We start from the raw sequence: 16,035 nt of genomic DNA on the forward strand, positions 1-16,035 counted from the left end.
AAAAAAAGAATGAAGCAGAATCTTCATATCTCTACATGACAACTACTAAATTGCAAATGCTAGAATCATAAACTATTTTAGCATTCGCAATTTAATAGTTGTTTCAGATCATTGAAATTGTCGAAAATGTCAGCATTCAGCATTTCAGGGGTGTGTGGGTGTGTGTGGTGGTAGTGGTGGGGGGAGTCAAATTTGGGCAGCTTTTAAGCATTTATCCTATTCAGGTGAGAATGTCGGGGAAAGAAAGAGAGAGAAAGAAAAAAAGACAATGGTGAAAGATACTGCTAATGGAGCCTTTCCTGGTGTCAAGGGTGGAAGGCAGAGATACATGAAATAGAGAAAATGGAAGCATGGAGAGCAAGAGGGTAGGAGTAAGAGAGAAAGGTTACTGTTTCTGAGAGTCGGATAAGCAGTGTCGACTCTGACATGATTTCTTTAACAGTCTTTTCCACTCCTTCGAGTGTCTCTCCAGCCAGGCCATTAGCCCCATGCAAGGTAGGATTCAAACCTGAACTGGACACTTGCTAATGGTCCTGGGGAGGAGGACTGGAGGAGAGAAGGAGAAAGAAGAGGAGTGGAGCAGTGCAAGGGGATTTCTGTCTGCGGGCAGCCTTTACACTGAGGCAGCGAGAGAGAAGAGATTATGGACTCTATTACTGCGATGAGAGAGACCTGTTTTTCCCTTTGTGAAATAGACTTTCTGAAGCTTTGACTATCTTAGGCTGTTGAAGTTGACCTCTCTCTCTCTCTCTCTCTCTCTCTCTCTCTCTCTCTCTCTCTCTCTCTCTCTCGCTCTCTCTCTCTCTCTCTCTCTCTCTCTCTCTCTCTCTCTCTCTCTCTCTCTCTCTCTCACTCACTAACACACCCTGCTAGTGTGGGTTAGTGTATTTAGCTAATGCTAGCCAAACACTTAAAGCACTTAAAATAAAGTGCTTTCTGGCTTCATTTTTGAAATCAGATTCCCTTCATTTTTACCAGCAATTATGAACCAGTAATCCGTTTCTAGCGGTTTATCATTAAAGACAATGAGGAGAACTCTGTAGGTATCCAAAGAGGTGGTGTGCTGAAATGGCCTGATTGAGAGAAGTAGTCTGAGTGCGTGGACTACTGAGATGAGATGAAAGAAAAACCAGGCAGGGAATTTACTAAATCCAAAGCCATACATTTTACAAGAAAACCGTCCAAATGTATGCAGGAAAACAAACTGTCAGGTTAAAGCATAGAGCTTGAATTCAATGTTCAGTCTCGGTTGTAAGCATGAATGAGGCTAATTATCCATTTTGGAGATCTGAAGAACCAGCACTGGCTTTCAGAGGCATGACAAGAAGCTCCTGTCTCCTGTCATTATTTTTCACCAGCTTTTTCTCGCCATCTTTTAGCTTTTTTTTTCCATAACTCTTTATCAGGTTCCAGATTTATACAAGACATTACATATCCTGTTCATCTATTACATACGGTACAGTTTGTATGCTCTAATTCGGCATGACTAGTTGGTTTCTGGAACAGTTCAGTAATACGGTCATATGTTAAATATTCTGCTAACCTATGAATTTGGCATGCTGGTTTGCAAACATTTATTAGCCCTTTTAGAATGAATAATAAGGCACATGATCAATTAACACATCATTTGACAAGCTAATTATTCTAGCCAGCTTTTAGGCTAAACTCCTACCTAGCTAGCTAATTCAACTAGCTAAATAGAGAAGTAAAACTGTACTAGCTAATTATTCTAGCCAGCTGTTGGTTTAAACTCCTTCCTACCTTAACATACTTATTTTGCTTGGGTAGCTATCTAGATCTTTCTCTAGCAAATGCTTTCATTCTTTTTCTATAGGAATAAAAAGATAAAGATTGAGAAAGTAAATGCAAATAAAAATGTATGTTTTGTTCGCTTGTAAAATAATGAGTACAGGCATTCAATTTCCTTAACATGTGCGTAATGTAAAATCTTACAAAATGATATTTAAGAAAAGTACTATAGTCTTTTCCAGGTCCCCTGGTGGTCTAGTGGTTAGGATGCGGCGCGCTCATCGCTGCGGCCCGGGTTTGATCCCCGGTCAGGGAACCAACCCCAGCCACTCTCAGTGCCGGTCCCAAACCCGGATAAATGGGGAGGGTTGCATTAGGAAGGGTATCCAGCGTAAAAACGTGCCATATCAAACATGCGAAGGATCTGCTGTGGCGACCCCTAACGGGAGAAGCCGAAAGAAAGTTTTACTATAGTCATTTCCACATCTGAGGACTAGAACAGGGATTGAAGACGACTCAAAGCGCTGCCTTTGACTGGGCTTCTGTTCTCTCAGTTGTAATGTATGCAGAGAACATTCACTTGTTTTATCAGCAGATAAACTATTTGCCTCACTACTCTCCTAATTGCCTCAAACTGCACTGACAGTTTGTGAAGTCAGTAACCGTGAAATGGCCCTCGACCCTTAAATAAAAGCGTTGAATGCAATTTCAAGAGCTTATCGTTTTGTATGCTATAGTTTTCTTCCTAATATTATGTATCAATGGTTTTGCTATTATTTTCCTTATGCTTCATTAAGCAATTGAAACTGAATGCTCCTTTACCTGCTACAATACCAGGCCATTATTTGTTTACTGTGCAGGTGTCAGACCGATCGGTGGTGGCGCTGGTTACGAAGCAAACCTCCTCCTACAACATTCCTCCCACAGCCAGCATCTCCCGCACATCCATCAGCCGATACGGTAAGTGATTACAGTTAGGGTTGCTACCAATCAATTATTTTAGTAATCGAGTATTCCAACAATTATTCCATCAATTAATCGAGTAATCGGTTAAGAAGTACTTTTCTTTATTAAGAGCAACACTAAAAAAGAGAGGGAAAAGTTATTTTTTTATGTCTTTGAGTGAGATAGCATTAAATATTCCTTTCACTTGAACTAGGAGACCCAAATCTGATCCAGCATAATAATGCCCTTGTGCACAAAACCAATGCCATGAAGATATTATTTACATGGTTTGGAATGGGAGATCTTGAGTGGCCTGCCATAGAGCTCTGACCTCAGCCCTATTGAACACTTTGGGATGAATTGAAATGATGCTGCTGCACCCCAGGCCTCCTCACCTCACCCACATCAGTACCTGACTTTACGAACACCATTGTGGCTGAATGAGCACAAAGTTCCAAAATCACACTCCAAATTCTAGTGGAACATCTTCCCAGAAGATTGGAGGTTATTATGAAAGTAACTAGGAACTAAACGTAAAATGGCATGTTCAAAAAGTACACACTAATTTATGGTCCAGAAACATTTGTCCATATAGTGTATATCACTATGCTGAATGCTTACTACACCATTTGCTAATTTTTTTTATTATTTTAGAAACTGCTCAGATTGAATTAAAATTTAATTTATAGAAATTCAAATTTACACACAGCATTTGTCATTTATCTCATTCATATAACTGAGCAGCAATGGGTTTAAGAGCCTTGACCAGGGGCCCACGAGTGGCAGTTTGCTGTGGCTGGGGCATTTGGATCCAAATGCCTTAATCACTAAACTATTACCTCTACCTCTACAAAAATAAAAAAAAAAAAAAAAAAAAAAAAAATATATATATATATATATATATATATATATATATATATATATATATATATATATATATATATATATATATATATATATATTTATTTATTTATTTATTTATTTTTTAATACTTTAAAATTGAGGAAATATTATTATTAATGAATTTTAAAGTAGAGATGTTTTAGATCTTAGAATACATATTTTATTTTATCTAGTTATAATTCTTTTTCTTCTTCTTCTTTCGGCTGCTCCCATTAGGGGTCACCACAGCGGAATCATCCGTCTTCATACCCCCATGTCCTCTACATCTGCCTTTTTTAAACCAATTATCTAGTTATCATTAATGACACATTTTGGAAATAATTTGAATTTGTAATGACAAGAAAAAATTAAAGCTCATTGGAATATTATGTTATATAGAATTTGCATATTACATTAACCTGATGGACAGCAAACTAGTAATGATTGTTTTTCAGGTAAAAAAGATTTCCAGGATTTAATTAGAAAGTGTTACTCTTTTAGTATTTAAATTGGTGTCTGGTGTTTACTATGAACCCCTTAAGTACCCCACCGCTTCATATAAATAATACAATTCCTATTGTCTGTGCCATTGCTCATGTGTGCTTGAGTGCAGTTTTAAATGATGGCTCCGGTGACAGTGTTTACTCGTGTGTATACTGCAGTTTGCTTTACAGCCTAGAGGAAGCCCTGGGGAGCCTACAGGCAAAGTGAAAGAGAGAGAGAGAGCATGCACAAGTGAGAATTGATAGCATATACCGAAATTCCCAATAATGCTGATACCTCTGCTGACTTTGGATGGCATCCATATTGGGCACACACATTAGTGCCTCAGGGCTCCCCATCTGGTCCTCTCTCGTTTTCCAGCAGAGAGCTGCAGGCCTTTCTGATTGCTAATTATGCGCTGCAAATGATAACTTCACACAGGGAGAAAGCTGCAAAAGATGCACAGCCAAATATTAGGGCCTGGATCGAATACAGACTGAATTGTCACCTAGCAACATGGACAGCTTTGCTCAAATATGTCACCCACCTTGAGCTCACCGCATGTGTGTGAAATCTGTCCTTACAAGTCGGCACATTAAAGCCTTGAGTTAATGGAGAGCCCTGGAATAAACTTGTCATTTAGGAGCAGTAGGCATAATTATCTCACCTTACCATTTACAAACAGAGTGACATTTAACAACATTTCAAAGGGGGAACAGATTAGAAACTCAATCAGCACTTATTTCATGATACTTCATGCCTGAAACGTTGACGCTTTTAAAACGCAGCCATTATTTGTGAGGTTCACACTTTATTTAGTTCTTCACATCATTATGTTACTTTTTGCAGCCTTTTAGGCGTTATGTAGTTAAATGGCACTTCGACTTGTTATACTACAAAAGGGCTTGTTGAATATTTTAGACATAAAAGAAAGTCATAAAAAAGGCCAGGAACCACAGATGAGGACTTTTTATGATTTTCTGTGTGTGTGTGTGTGTGTGTGTGTGTGTGTGTGTGTGTGTGTGTGTGTGTGTGTGTGTGTGTGCGCGCTCAACCGAAGTGCGTAGAGAACAGCTCTTGCAGCCGCCATGCCTATCAATCAAAGAGTGGCACATCTGCAGCCACTGATTGATTCATATCTATTTAATGCTCAACACTTAGCATTTCACCTGGATTTAGCATGCCAGCACCTTAGCCAAAAATAGCACATCTCTCACATGACCTTGACTGGTGCCAGAGAAGGAACACTGGGATTTTAGTCATATGCAGTAGCTTAAGATCACAATTCTATTTCACTCCTCTTGTACACACACACACACTCACACACACACACACACACACACACACACACACACACACACTCACATGTACAACCTCTTATTTCCAAATCATTGGATTCTTGTCTTTTGACTGCAATCTGGTTAAAGAATATATACAAGTCTCATTGTCACTGAGGCCGTGTTGTGTTCTCTTCTTTGGTAAGGAATATAAAGAATGAACTGTGCCTCTAGAAAGATTTCTCCAATTAAAGAGAAAAATACATAAATGTAATTTTGAGAAGTAAACACTAATAGGATTGAGGGTTTTTTGGTTGCTTTTTTTTTTACATTTTTGATACATTCATTAGATATAATGATCATCTCCGAAGCACAATTAATTAAAACAATCCAAATGTGAAACCCTTAACTACATACTATAAGTTTAGAGGAAAGTCCATCTTAAACCAGTCCTCCAGTTACACAGAGACCAACAAGATCAACTATTCCACTAATCAGATATTAACTTGCTTATATGCTTGACATCTGGCGTAGTGAATCGCATTTAGAATACGATCAGCTCCATGTGCTTCAATGTGTGTGTGCGTTTCCATACGTGCTTTCTGTCTCGATGCACTATGGACTGTGTCCTCTCTCCGCAGACTCATCGTTTCGCTACACAGGAAGTCCAGACAGCCTACGCTCCCGGGCTCCTATGATCACTCCAGACCTAGAAAGCGGTGTAAAAGTGTGGCACTTGGTCAAGAACCATGAACACGGAGACCAGAAAGAGGGTGACCGTGGCAGCAAGATGGTGTCTGAGATCTACCTCACCCGCCTGCTAGCTACTAAGGTGACTTTTAATAACAGAACCATATAAATTATTATCAAGTCCATTTGTCAATTTGCAGTAAATTCCATGAGCTTTCCTGGGATTTATATGCATGCAAAGGTGTTTTTTTTTACCATGCTGTAATTGGTTGTGCACATCGGTAGCTCAGAGTCAATACTATTTTTGTCCTACAAATTACATCTTTTAAATGAGCCCTTTACATGTATTAAGTGGTTTACTTTCCAAGTGCACTTGCCATTAATGAAGAATTAATTTAGAGACCCATTAGTATCTGGGAGCTTTCCAGCAAGTCCGTAAATGCAGAGATTTAGATTTAGAGCATTTTTTTTTCCCCATTTTAATTGCTAGTATATATCTTTGGATTTGTCTGTGGCACAACTAGTTCTTCTGTAAATAAATTCCAGCGCTTTTGTCCAGCAGTGCATTAGTATAGAAGTGTATGTGTTTTTAAGTGTGTATTCAATCTCTCGCTCGCTCTGTCTTCCTGGAACAACCTAGGGTACACTGCAGAAGTTTGTGGACGATCTGTTCGAAACTCTATTCAGCACAGTGCACAGAGGCAGCGCCTTGCCTTTAGCGATCAAATACATGTTCGACTTCCTGGACGAGCAGGCAGACAAGCACGGCATCCACGACATGGACGTTCGTCACACTTGGAAAAGTAACTGGTAAGTGGCAGAACAAGGCTTTCCCAAACATCCAAACATACACATGGTGATAAGTGAGCCTCTTATGATTCTTAATGCTTGCGTGGAACTGAATTTTAGACCATTCGTTTGCTGAGATCTTGTTGTCCGTTTTTCTTTTCTTTAGCCTTCCGCTGCGATTCTGGGTGAATGTGATTAAGAACCCTCAGTTTGTTTTCGACATTCACAAGAGCAGCATTACAGATGCGTGTTTATCAGTGGTGGCCCAGACGTTTATGGACTCGTGTTCCACTTCAGAGCACAGGCTGGGAAAAGACTCTCCTTCCAACAAGCTTCTCTATGCTAAAGACATCCCCAATTACAAGAACTGGGTTGAAAGGTGAGACGCTCTGGCCTGATTCCTCTTGCCTGCTTATAGTACAGTGGTACATCTGCATAAATCTGTAAACTTAGTCAAATATGGTCACAAAGTTGGTTTGGCATCCTGACCAAGCTCCCTATAGACCTGCTTCAGATAAAAAGTTATTTCAATAGTCCATCAGTTTAATGAAGATAATCCCTAAAGTAATTCAATTGATCAATCGATTAAGATATATGTTAACAGGCACAACAAATACAAGAACATTCCACACAGATCTGCTTATAACTATTGCTTTTTTACGTCTTCAGATACTACGCCGATATAAACAGATTGCCAGCGATCAGCGACCAAGACATGAACGCTTATTTGGCTGAGCAGGCACGGCTCCACTCCCACGAGTTTAACATGCTGAGTGCTCTGAATGAGATCTACTCTTACGTCAGCAAGTATAGCGAAGAGGTGAGCTGCAGCAAACACACACAAACACACACACACACACAGCACAGGAAGAGCAAGAGAGCAAACAGCGAGGATGAATGGAGCTGTGATGAGGATGATTATACACAGCCAGATCAGGCTCCTCTACTCAAAGTGCTGCCCTTGATGAAGATGTTCATTCACAATGGCAACGCAGCTCTAGTGCCTGACCTTACCGTTGCACAACATAAAAAGATGACATCGAATCACTTTCCTTCCTCTGTTTTATATGTCTGCTCCTCATACATATAGATGCAAACTTTATGAGGTGCAGGAGGAAGTGCTAAACCTATTTCACTGAGCTGTGGCTGTGCAAATGTGATTATGTATAGATCGGATCTGCTCACGGTGCTACTGCAAGCCTTGTTGCACTGCATGCATCTGTAAATATATTACCAGCAAGTGCAAAGATTTTTTTATTTATTTATAGATGATAGCAGTCATATAGTATAGCACATTATCTACAGAATGCTATAAGTTATGTATAGAACAACTTACACCATAGTCATACCAGCTTGTACACTAAGGGGCATTTAGCTTAAAGAATTCATGATACATGTGTGATGGAACGGAAGAATGAAAAACAAGCCCTTCATGTACATCAGAATGCCAGGGGCTATGATGCAGCAGCAGTGATGCAGAAACTTTTCTTTGATTAGTAAAATACATATCGTCTTCTCCGTTCAGCCTGGGGGTTTTATACGGTTTAGTAAATCCACATGCGATTCTTTCTTCACCAGCCAGTCATCAAGATCTTTATGAGTTAAATCAAGTGTTTTAGGGCAGCAGGAGAGAAGGAGCAGTGTGAGAAGAGTGCAGGAGGATTGGAGTTTATAACACACACACACACACAGACACACACACACACACACACACACACACACATATTATATATATATATATATATATATATATATATATATATATATATATATATATATATATATATATATATATATATATATATATATATATTCCTGCTCGCATTGTCAGACATCGTCAGTCAATCATTATTTAAATGTTAAATGTAAAAATTAAATCTATATCATATAGCATTTTCCTCAGACCTTGGTAAGAAACACATCTCTGACTTTTTGTTCTGAGACAACTGACAGAGAGATAGTAACACACTTTCACTGAGAAAAGCCTGTGTCTTACATTCCACTACAACGCCACTAATGGAAAAAAAATACATTTAATGGACAAACATTTGTGGACACCAGACTATGAGATTCATATGTGCTTTTTGAACAGCCATTCCACATTTTGTCCCTGTTTACTATTATAATATCCTCCACTCTTCTGGGAAGATGCCACCTCATTTTGGAGTGTGCTTGTGGAGATCTGTGCACGTTTTAAACTGAGGGTGATAGTGAAAGTCATGTATTAATGTAGGGCTTCCACTCCAACCCAAGTGGAAAATGGAACTGTGAGAGATTTTCTTTTGAGACAAGAAGACTGACACTGATTTTTCTTTTTAATGTCATATTAATGCATTAAGGTCTCAGAAAATGTCCAGAGTCTGACATGTGTCAGCGTTTCCGTCCACGGCCTACATTTTCTTTGACAGTGAGCTGTCAAACGTATATTTTTTTATTACTGTGTCCTGACAATATTCGAGTGCTTTCACACCTCACATCTTGTAGCTTATGGATTCCTGGTATCATATACAATAGCACAATGATGTATTAGTGTGACACGCATACGAGCAGCACGTTTAAATTAAGGAGACATGATAAAATAATATATAAATAATTTATATATATTAAATATATATATAAATATAAATATAATCAATCTCAATATAAATCCTTATTTGCAATGTTCTCTGTAATCACTTTTAGGTTTGTACAGTAAACAGGATTACTGGATATATAGTTCCTGCTTGCAAATATTTTTCTAGACTGACATCGGTTGTATTGCTGGACTGTTGTCTGATGCTTGATTTCTGTTCTTAGGTCAGCAATTAAGTGCTTTTTGATCATATAATTAGACTTTGTGGCATCAGCTGAGACATGGTCTACATGTTAATGAGTGGTTGATTTGTGTCTCCAGATCACTGCAGCACTGGAGCAGGATGAACAGGCCAGAAAGCAGAGACTGGCCTACAAAGTTGACCAACTGATTGCTGCGATGTCCCTGGAGAGCTGAGACACACACAAAGACATGGATAGAGCAATGGAACACAAATTCTCTGTGCCATGAATCCTTTATCCAAAGCCTGGTCCTGCGACCTAAGTGGAAACGGGATACAGCTGACTTAGGATTTTTTGCTATCTTGTAATTGGGATTTCTTTGAAAAGGGTCGAAACTGTTACCTCCGCAAGTCTGCACGTCCATCTACTTTTTGCCTTCCAAATGTATAAGGGGAGTCGAGTCAAGATTTCAAATTGCTTAAAACTGTATGCTGGACCCAGCAGCGTTCTCAGCGGCATCGTGCATGTTCGTTTTTGTATTTGTTTAGTCTTCGTTGGTTTTTATACCCACGAATGGCAGATGTGACGGAACTACAGCTACAATACCTCTTTGTAATTGTTGATTTTTTTTTTTTCTTTCTGGTCGCATGTTAGAATAGCAGAAGAAAGAGAGAGTGCATTGGATATTTATTTAATGCCTCAATTTAAATCCAGCGGATGGGTTTGACTTCCAAAATTTTATTTTTATACGATTATTGTTTTAATTTAATTTATTCTGTAGCGCTTTGTGCCTCTGGATTGTTAAAAGGCATAGTAACATTGATAGTCCTCTTTGTTGAATAATGTGATCATAAAATCTCTATAAGCATCTCTTTTGAGAAGCCGCAGTCCACACCGTGCTCATGTATGCACATCATACGAAGAACATGGACATTACGGAACTCATGAGCAAGCAGCTGTATTTTCGGAAAGCTTACCGAACTCTTGGTGTTCATAGGGGTCCAAGATTGACCAGCATGTCTCTCCATGTTTTCCAAGACTGCACTTAACCAATGGAAAATGCTCTGAGACTGTTTAAAAGGAACCCCCTCTTGCAAACTCTGTCTCTACGTCCTTTTTTCTACATGTAAGCCTTTGTGAATGTACTAATGTTCCTCTATCTTGTCTGTTTGTGTTTTCTTAAAAAAAAAAAAAAAAAAAACGAAGCAGAAGAAGAGGTCAGTTGAGCTGATCTCGAAAGCAAAATGGCCGAAAGGGCATCTGATGTGCTGCGTCAATTTCTTCGTTCTTGATTACATAACCAAAAAATGCTGTATCACTAATTCCAACCTAGATAAAATTGAAAGACTTGATTTTTTTTTGACTAAGACAGCAGCAAGGAAAGCCCTTTGGGTCATCTGTTAGGTGGAGGAACATTCCTTAGAAGGAGAGCACTGACTTGAGGTCAGCTCACCTCAGTACCAGGCAGTATTACGTATTACCTATGGTCCAGTGTGTGTGTATTTTGCATGCATTATAGAATACCTCATAAAGGAAGAATAATGTCTTTGTTCCCATATGTTCATCTTTTCGAGTGCCAGGGGTGTGGTGCATGTGACTGGATCAGAGGCGAACTGAGGATAGAGAGTTTCCCATCCTGCTAACCGTACATTTACATAGCACTAAACTAACTGTGGTGGCGTGTCATGATTAAGTGCCAAAAGGTCAGCCTGATTATCAATGTCAGAAACGGTTAATGCTTTATTAAGGGAGCGAACCCTTGGAAAAAAAAATTTAACATAGAGAACAGAGTGACACTGGAGATGAAAGAAAAAAAAATCATCAGCAGATATAGCTGCTGGGTTTGCTCTCCCTGCTGATGCCAAGAACCGGTACAGAAAGATAGTAAGCTTCTCATGCTTTTTGAATTGGTGTGTACGTGAGTGTGTGTGCGCGTGTGTTTTTTTTTTTTTCCCCCTTTCTGCATCATGAAAAATGTCAACAGCATGCATGAACAAGATATGACATAGCTTTCATTTATAATGCATGACCAAGTAGAGCTGCTTTTAAAGGTCTGCACAATTGACAACTTCATAAATGGTGACAGGCTAGGTGTGTGTGTGTGTGTGTGTGTGTGTGTGTGTGTGTGTGTGTGTGTGTGTGTGTGTGTGTGTGTGTGTTTTGTTGACTAATTTGCAAACCGTAGCCTGTGGCCAGAATCGTCTTCATTTTCTTCCATGAGTCTTTCAGTGGTGTAAAAAAATAAGTTATTTGTTGAAGTCGATCTAATACCTGCCTCGGCTTTCGAACTGAATTTGTGCGCCCGGAATTGACTTTTGAAACCTCATAAGCAGATTTAAATCCCCCTTTTTTCCATTTGTCTGTTTATATCTTTCATCTCTGTATTGTTCCTTGCTCCCAGCATCGGCAAAATCCGTTTAGTCTGAGACAAGTACTGAAAATATTGAGGCTGATCAAAAAAGAGGGAGAGAGAAAAAAGATGATTGAATGAAGGCGAAAGAAAGGTTAAAAGAGCACGGACAATGTCCAATGCTTAATTGCTGAGCCATATTGCAGTGAGTGTTTGGGAAGGATAGACTTGAGAAAAGGAGGGAGGGAGGAAGGGAGGGAGGGAGGGAGGGAGGGAGGGAGGAAAGGAAGGTGGGATTGCTAGATGGGGGGCTTTACTCTCAGTTTCCTGCCAGTGCTTTGAAGCTTGCCTTTGATCTCAGCTAGTCATTTGCACACAAAGATCAGGAGATAAAAAAAAAAGTATACATGGAACGCACACCAAAATCTAAGAGGGAGTGAGGAATAATGAGAGGGCTGACATGACTGACATGGGATTAATTTGTCAAGCTACAGCATGTTAGAAACACTGCAGGAATGCCGTTTGTATATAGTCATATATAGGCGTTTAAAATGCACTAAAGCATGTGAATTTCATTCATTCCGAACATCCACACATACACACACACACACCCATACACACAGAGATATACACACATGCATGCACACACTCAAGCACATGAACATAAGACATATGTCATATTTCAGTGACATCAGGTGATTTAAAAGCGCAACTTGCTTCATGCAATCCACAGGTCTTCCTAGATATTTTTTATTTGCCAGACAAGCCCATTCCAGCTTCAGCTATCTTTCCCAGATCTCACACAGTTTTCTTTAATCGTAATGGTAATGTTGATAAGACCAAGTTAATGGCTCTCTGTTTAGTCTGAAACTCACCATCACAGATAACGACTTGCTTAGACTTAAAAACAAAAAAGGTTACCTTCTAGACCAAATTGTTCTTAAGCAGATGCACCTGACAGATGCTTCTCAGTTCTGCTGGTAATTAATAACACTCAGTGAACAATGAACAATAGTTATTTACATTCATGCCACTGAGCAGTTGATGGTTAAGGGCCTTGTTCAGGGGCCCAGCAGTGGCCACTTAGTGATGCTGAGATTTGAACACATGACCTTCTGAGCCAAAGTTTAACACCTTAATCACTAAGCCTTCACACTGCTATTAATAGTGATGACATCATGATCTGGATTGGAATCAACATGTGATCAAGATCCAAAATAAAATCAAATATGAACACTTTCATAAATAGCGCCGGATGTTGCTGATCTATTATACCGTATATACACGGGTAAAGATTATGACCTATCCGGATCAAGTATATACATCTTCCATTGGAGCAAGTGCATTGACCAGATCTACAGATCAAACATTCCCCATTGTACCTTAATGCTTCTTGTAAGGTCTGGTTTAAGATCTTTTTTTCCTCTCTCACTGTTATGTGTAAAAAAAAACCTCAGAACATGAAACCTAGAAGTATGAATCCACAAACGCAATGTGCAGTGATGCATACAGTGCAGCCCCATTCCTACTATTTGGCACAAAGTGCAGTTTTGTGCACTTTATTAGCTCAGATCTTGCTATCACTGGTGGAATCGCATGCTCCAGAACTATAATCATGTACTCTTTACATTACTAATCCACTCATTCATTGGAGGAAGAAAATAAATTAATAAACGGGAGAGATCTCTGCAGTCCGAATGCTACCTGGTTAAATGTTACATTTACACAAAACCTTTATACAACATTTTCTTTCTTTTTTATTTTGATTTTTTTTGTTTTTAGACACTGGAGGTCTGTAATATAGTTAATACAAAAAATAATAATAATGATAATGACCATGATGATAATAGTACATATTGCTGTCTGTTATTGTTGTTTTATAAAAGTGTTGTGAAAACTGTATGAATGTTAAAGTATTTAAAAGAAAACAACAAAAAAAAGTTTGGTCTTTTTTAATTTGCTTTAGTTTTTTGTTAAATATTATTGTGTACCTATTGTAAATATGAAGCACACCTATTTTGCAAGCCAAGGATTCAATTTGTACTGTTGTTATATATAAATAAATTTTACTGGTTAGAAAATAGATTTTTTTAATTGTTTTAAGCCTTTGTCTCACCGGTGATTTGTCTTAGATCTTACCCCAGTTGTAACCTGTAAAAAAAATTATGTAAGTCTTATGAGTAAAATATCCTAATCCTAGTTTAAGGGGTTGACCTGGCCTTCAAGATCCCCCACAATAAATTCTATTCAATTCAGTTTTATTTGCCAGGCACTTTTAACAGAGATAAATAGGTTATAAATATGTATTTATATGTTAGGGCCTATAAGTTCAAACCTTATAAGTTTATCTTTAATGAGCAAGCCAGTGGTAACTGTGGCAAGGAAAACTCCCTGAGATGGTATGAGGAATAACCTTTGAGAAGCACCAGACTCAAAAGGGAACCAATCCTCATCTGGGTGACAATGAATGTCATTACAATTCCATCATTGTTGAGGTTCAGTATTCAGTAATGGGTCCCTAATTAGGTCTCCAAACTGCAGTCCTAAACCATTGTAGCAGAGTGTTCATATTAAATTACAATCCAATACCATCCTCATAGTTCTTGAGTTGCTCAGCAATTTCATGGATTTTCAGGCTGTTCATGGGGAACCATCCTCAGCTGCACAGATTGCTCTTTAAATAAAGAGAACTCCATCAATGGGTAGGACATTGGAAAGCATCAGGCGGATAGGATAACTGGACACAGGTACCTCAAGACCATGTTTAACTCAACAGAGAAAAAAGTTAGAGAAAGAGAGAGAGAGCGAGAGAGAGAGAGAGAGAGAGAGAGAGAGAGAGAGAGAGAGAGAGAGAGAGGGAGGGAGAGAGAGAGAGAGAGAGAGAGAGAGAGAGAGAGAGAGAGAGAGAGAGAGAGAGAGGGGGAGAGACAGAGAGAGAGAGAGAGAGAGAGAGAGAGAGAGAGAGAGAGAGACAGAGAGAGAGAGAGAGAGAGAGAAAGATGCCTGATCCATGGACGTCTAACCTCACAACTTGCAGGACTTAAAGGATTTGTATCTTATATTGGCAGACCTCAACAAGGTGGTTTAAATGTAATGGCTGATCACTGTATATTACTGTATAACTTATTTTAAAAAATGGTAAATGAATGACAGCTGGTAAACTATATTTAACTTATTTTCTGTGCCATTAAGCTTTCCAGATAGAAACAATTTTTGCTTGTAAGTGACATTTCTTTTGTAATGTTAACACTGTTATAACAGACACCACATTGTGAATCATTTTTAAAAAATTTGACATGCTAACTAATTAGTTCAGCATTGTCAACAGCCAGTCAAGCTAACTGATACTGTAACTGATTAAGTAGTCTGTTATGATTTTACATGCAGGCAAAACAAACAGCTAATTTAAAACATTCTTTAACATTTTTGATAATGATTTTCCGAGCTGTTATGTTTCCATTCTTTTGCAAGCAAGTAAGCACAGGAGCAGCCCTAACCCCACTCTCCACAAATGACAAAAATACAAAAGGCAGTTATTACAGCCAGAAGGGTTTTGATACCAATTCTACCACTGTCTCACCATATGCCCCCCTTGCAACCCTTAAGAACAAAAATGTCTGCCCATTTATCCCATTTAGACAGAGTTAATCCTAGTATGCAATTTAAACCCTGCCATCAGTGACTGCTCACACTTGACCAAGTGGCGTAACAAGATAAGCGATGCTGCAAATGCAGCCTGGGTATGCAGTTTGTCTTCACGGTCTAACATTAGGCTCAACTTGACACTTTCTCAACAGCCCTCGTAGCCAAATCGTATTACAGTGGAAATGAAGTAATGAGTACTGATCGGATGCTCGGGCAAAATACCTTGCAGGAGCCATTTGTAAAGGATTGCAGTAGATGCCACCGTTTTTTTAATCAATACAGAAAATATCTTGAAGCACAGGCATTCAAGTAAAGGAGGATGAGCTGAGGCAATAATATTCATTAGCCTCAAGGATTTGTACATGTTAAAAAATGTTCTTTATGAATATGGTATAAATAATAAACAGTATGTTTTGGCCGCTGAGGTCAATATTTTGAGTAAAAAATTTTTTTTTATATAATCTACACAAT

The 16,035-nt window shown here is 38.8% G+C and overlaps 1 protein-coding gene across 1 annotated transcript in view; it reads left to right on the forward strand.

Annotated features, from left to right (window-relative positions):
- plxna2 (plexin A2) overlaps positions 1 to 14,000 on the forward strand; it is a 213,387-nt gene extending 199,387 nt beyond the window's left edge. The window contains exons 27-32 of the mRNA XM_083570462.1: positions 2,610 to 2,709; positions 5,978 to 6,168; positions 6,667 to 6,836; positions 6,982 to 7,194; positions 7,485 to 7,635; positions 9,709 to 14,000. Coding sequence (XP_083426588.1) covers positions 2,610 to 2,709; positions 5,978 to 6,168; positions 6,667 to 6,836; positions 6,982 to 7,194; positions 7,485 to 7,635; positions 9,709 to 9,804 — 921 coding nt within the window. The 3' untranslated portion in view covers positions 9,805 to 14,000. The remainder of the gene's footprint in view (positions 1 to 2,609; positions 2,710 to 5,977; positions 6,169 to 6,666; positions 6,837 to 6,981; positions 7,195 to 7,484; positions 7,636 to 9,708) is intronic.
- Positions 14,001 to 16,035: the final 2,035 nt, after the last annotated feature.

Source organism: Silurus aristotelis (genome assembly GCF_946808225.1).
Source record: "Silurus aristotelis genome assembly, chromosome: 19".
NCBI lineage: Eukaryota > Metazoa > Chordata > Actinopteri > Siluriformes > Siluridae > Silurus > Silurus aristotelis.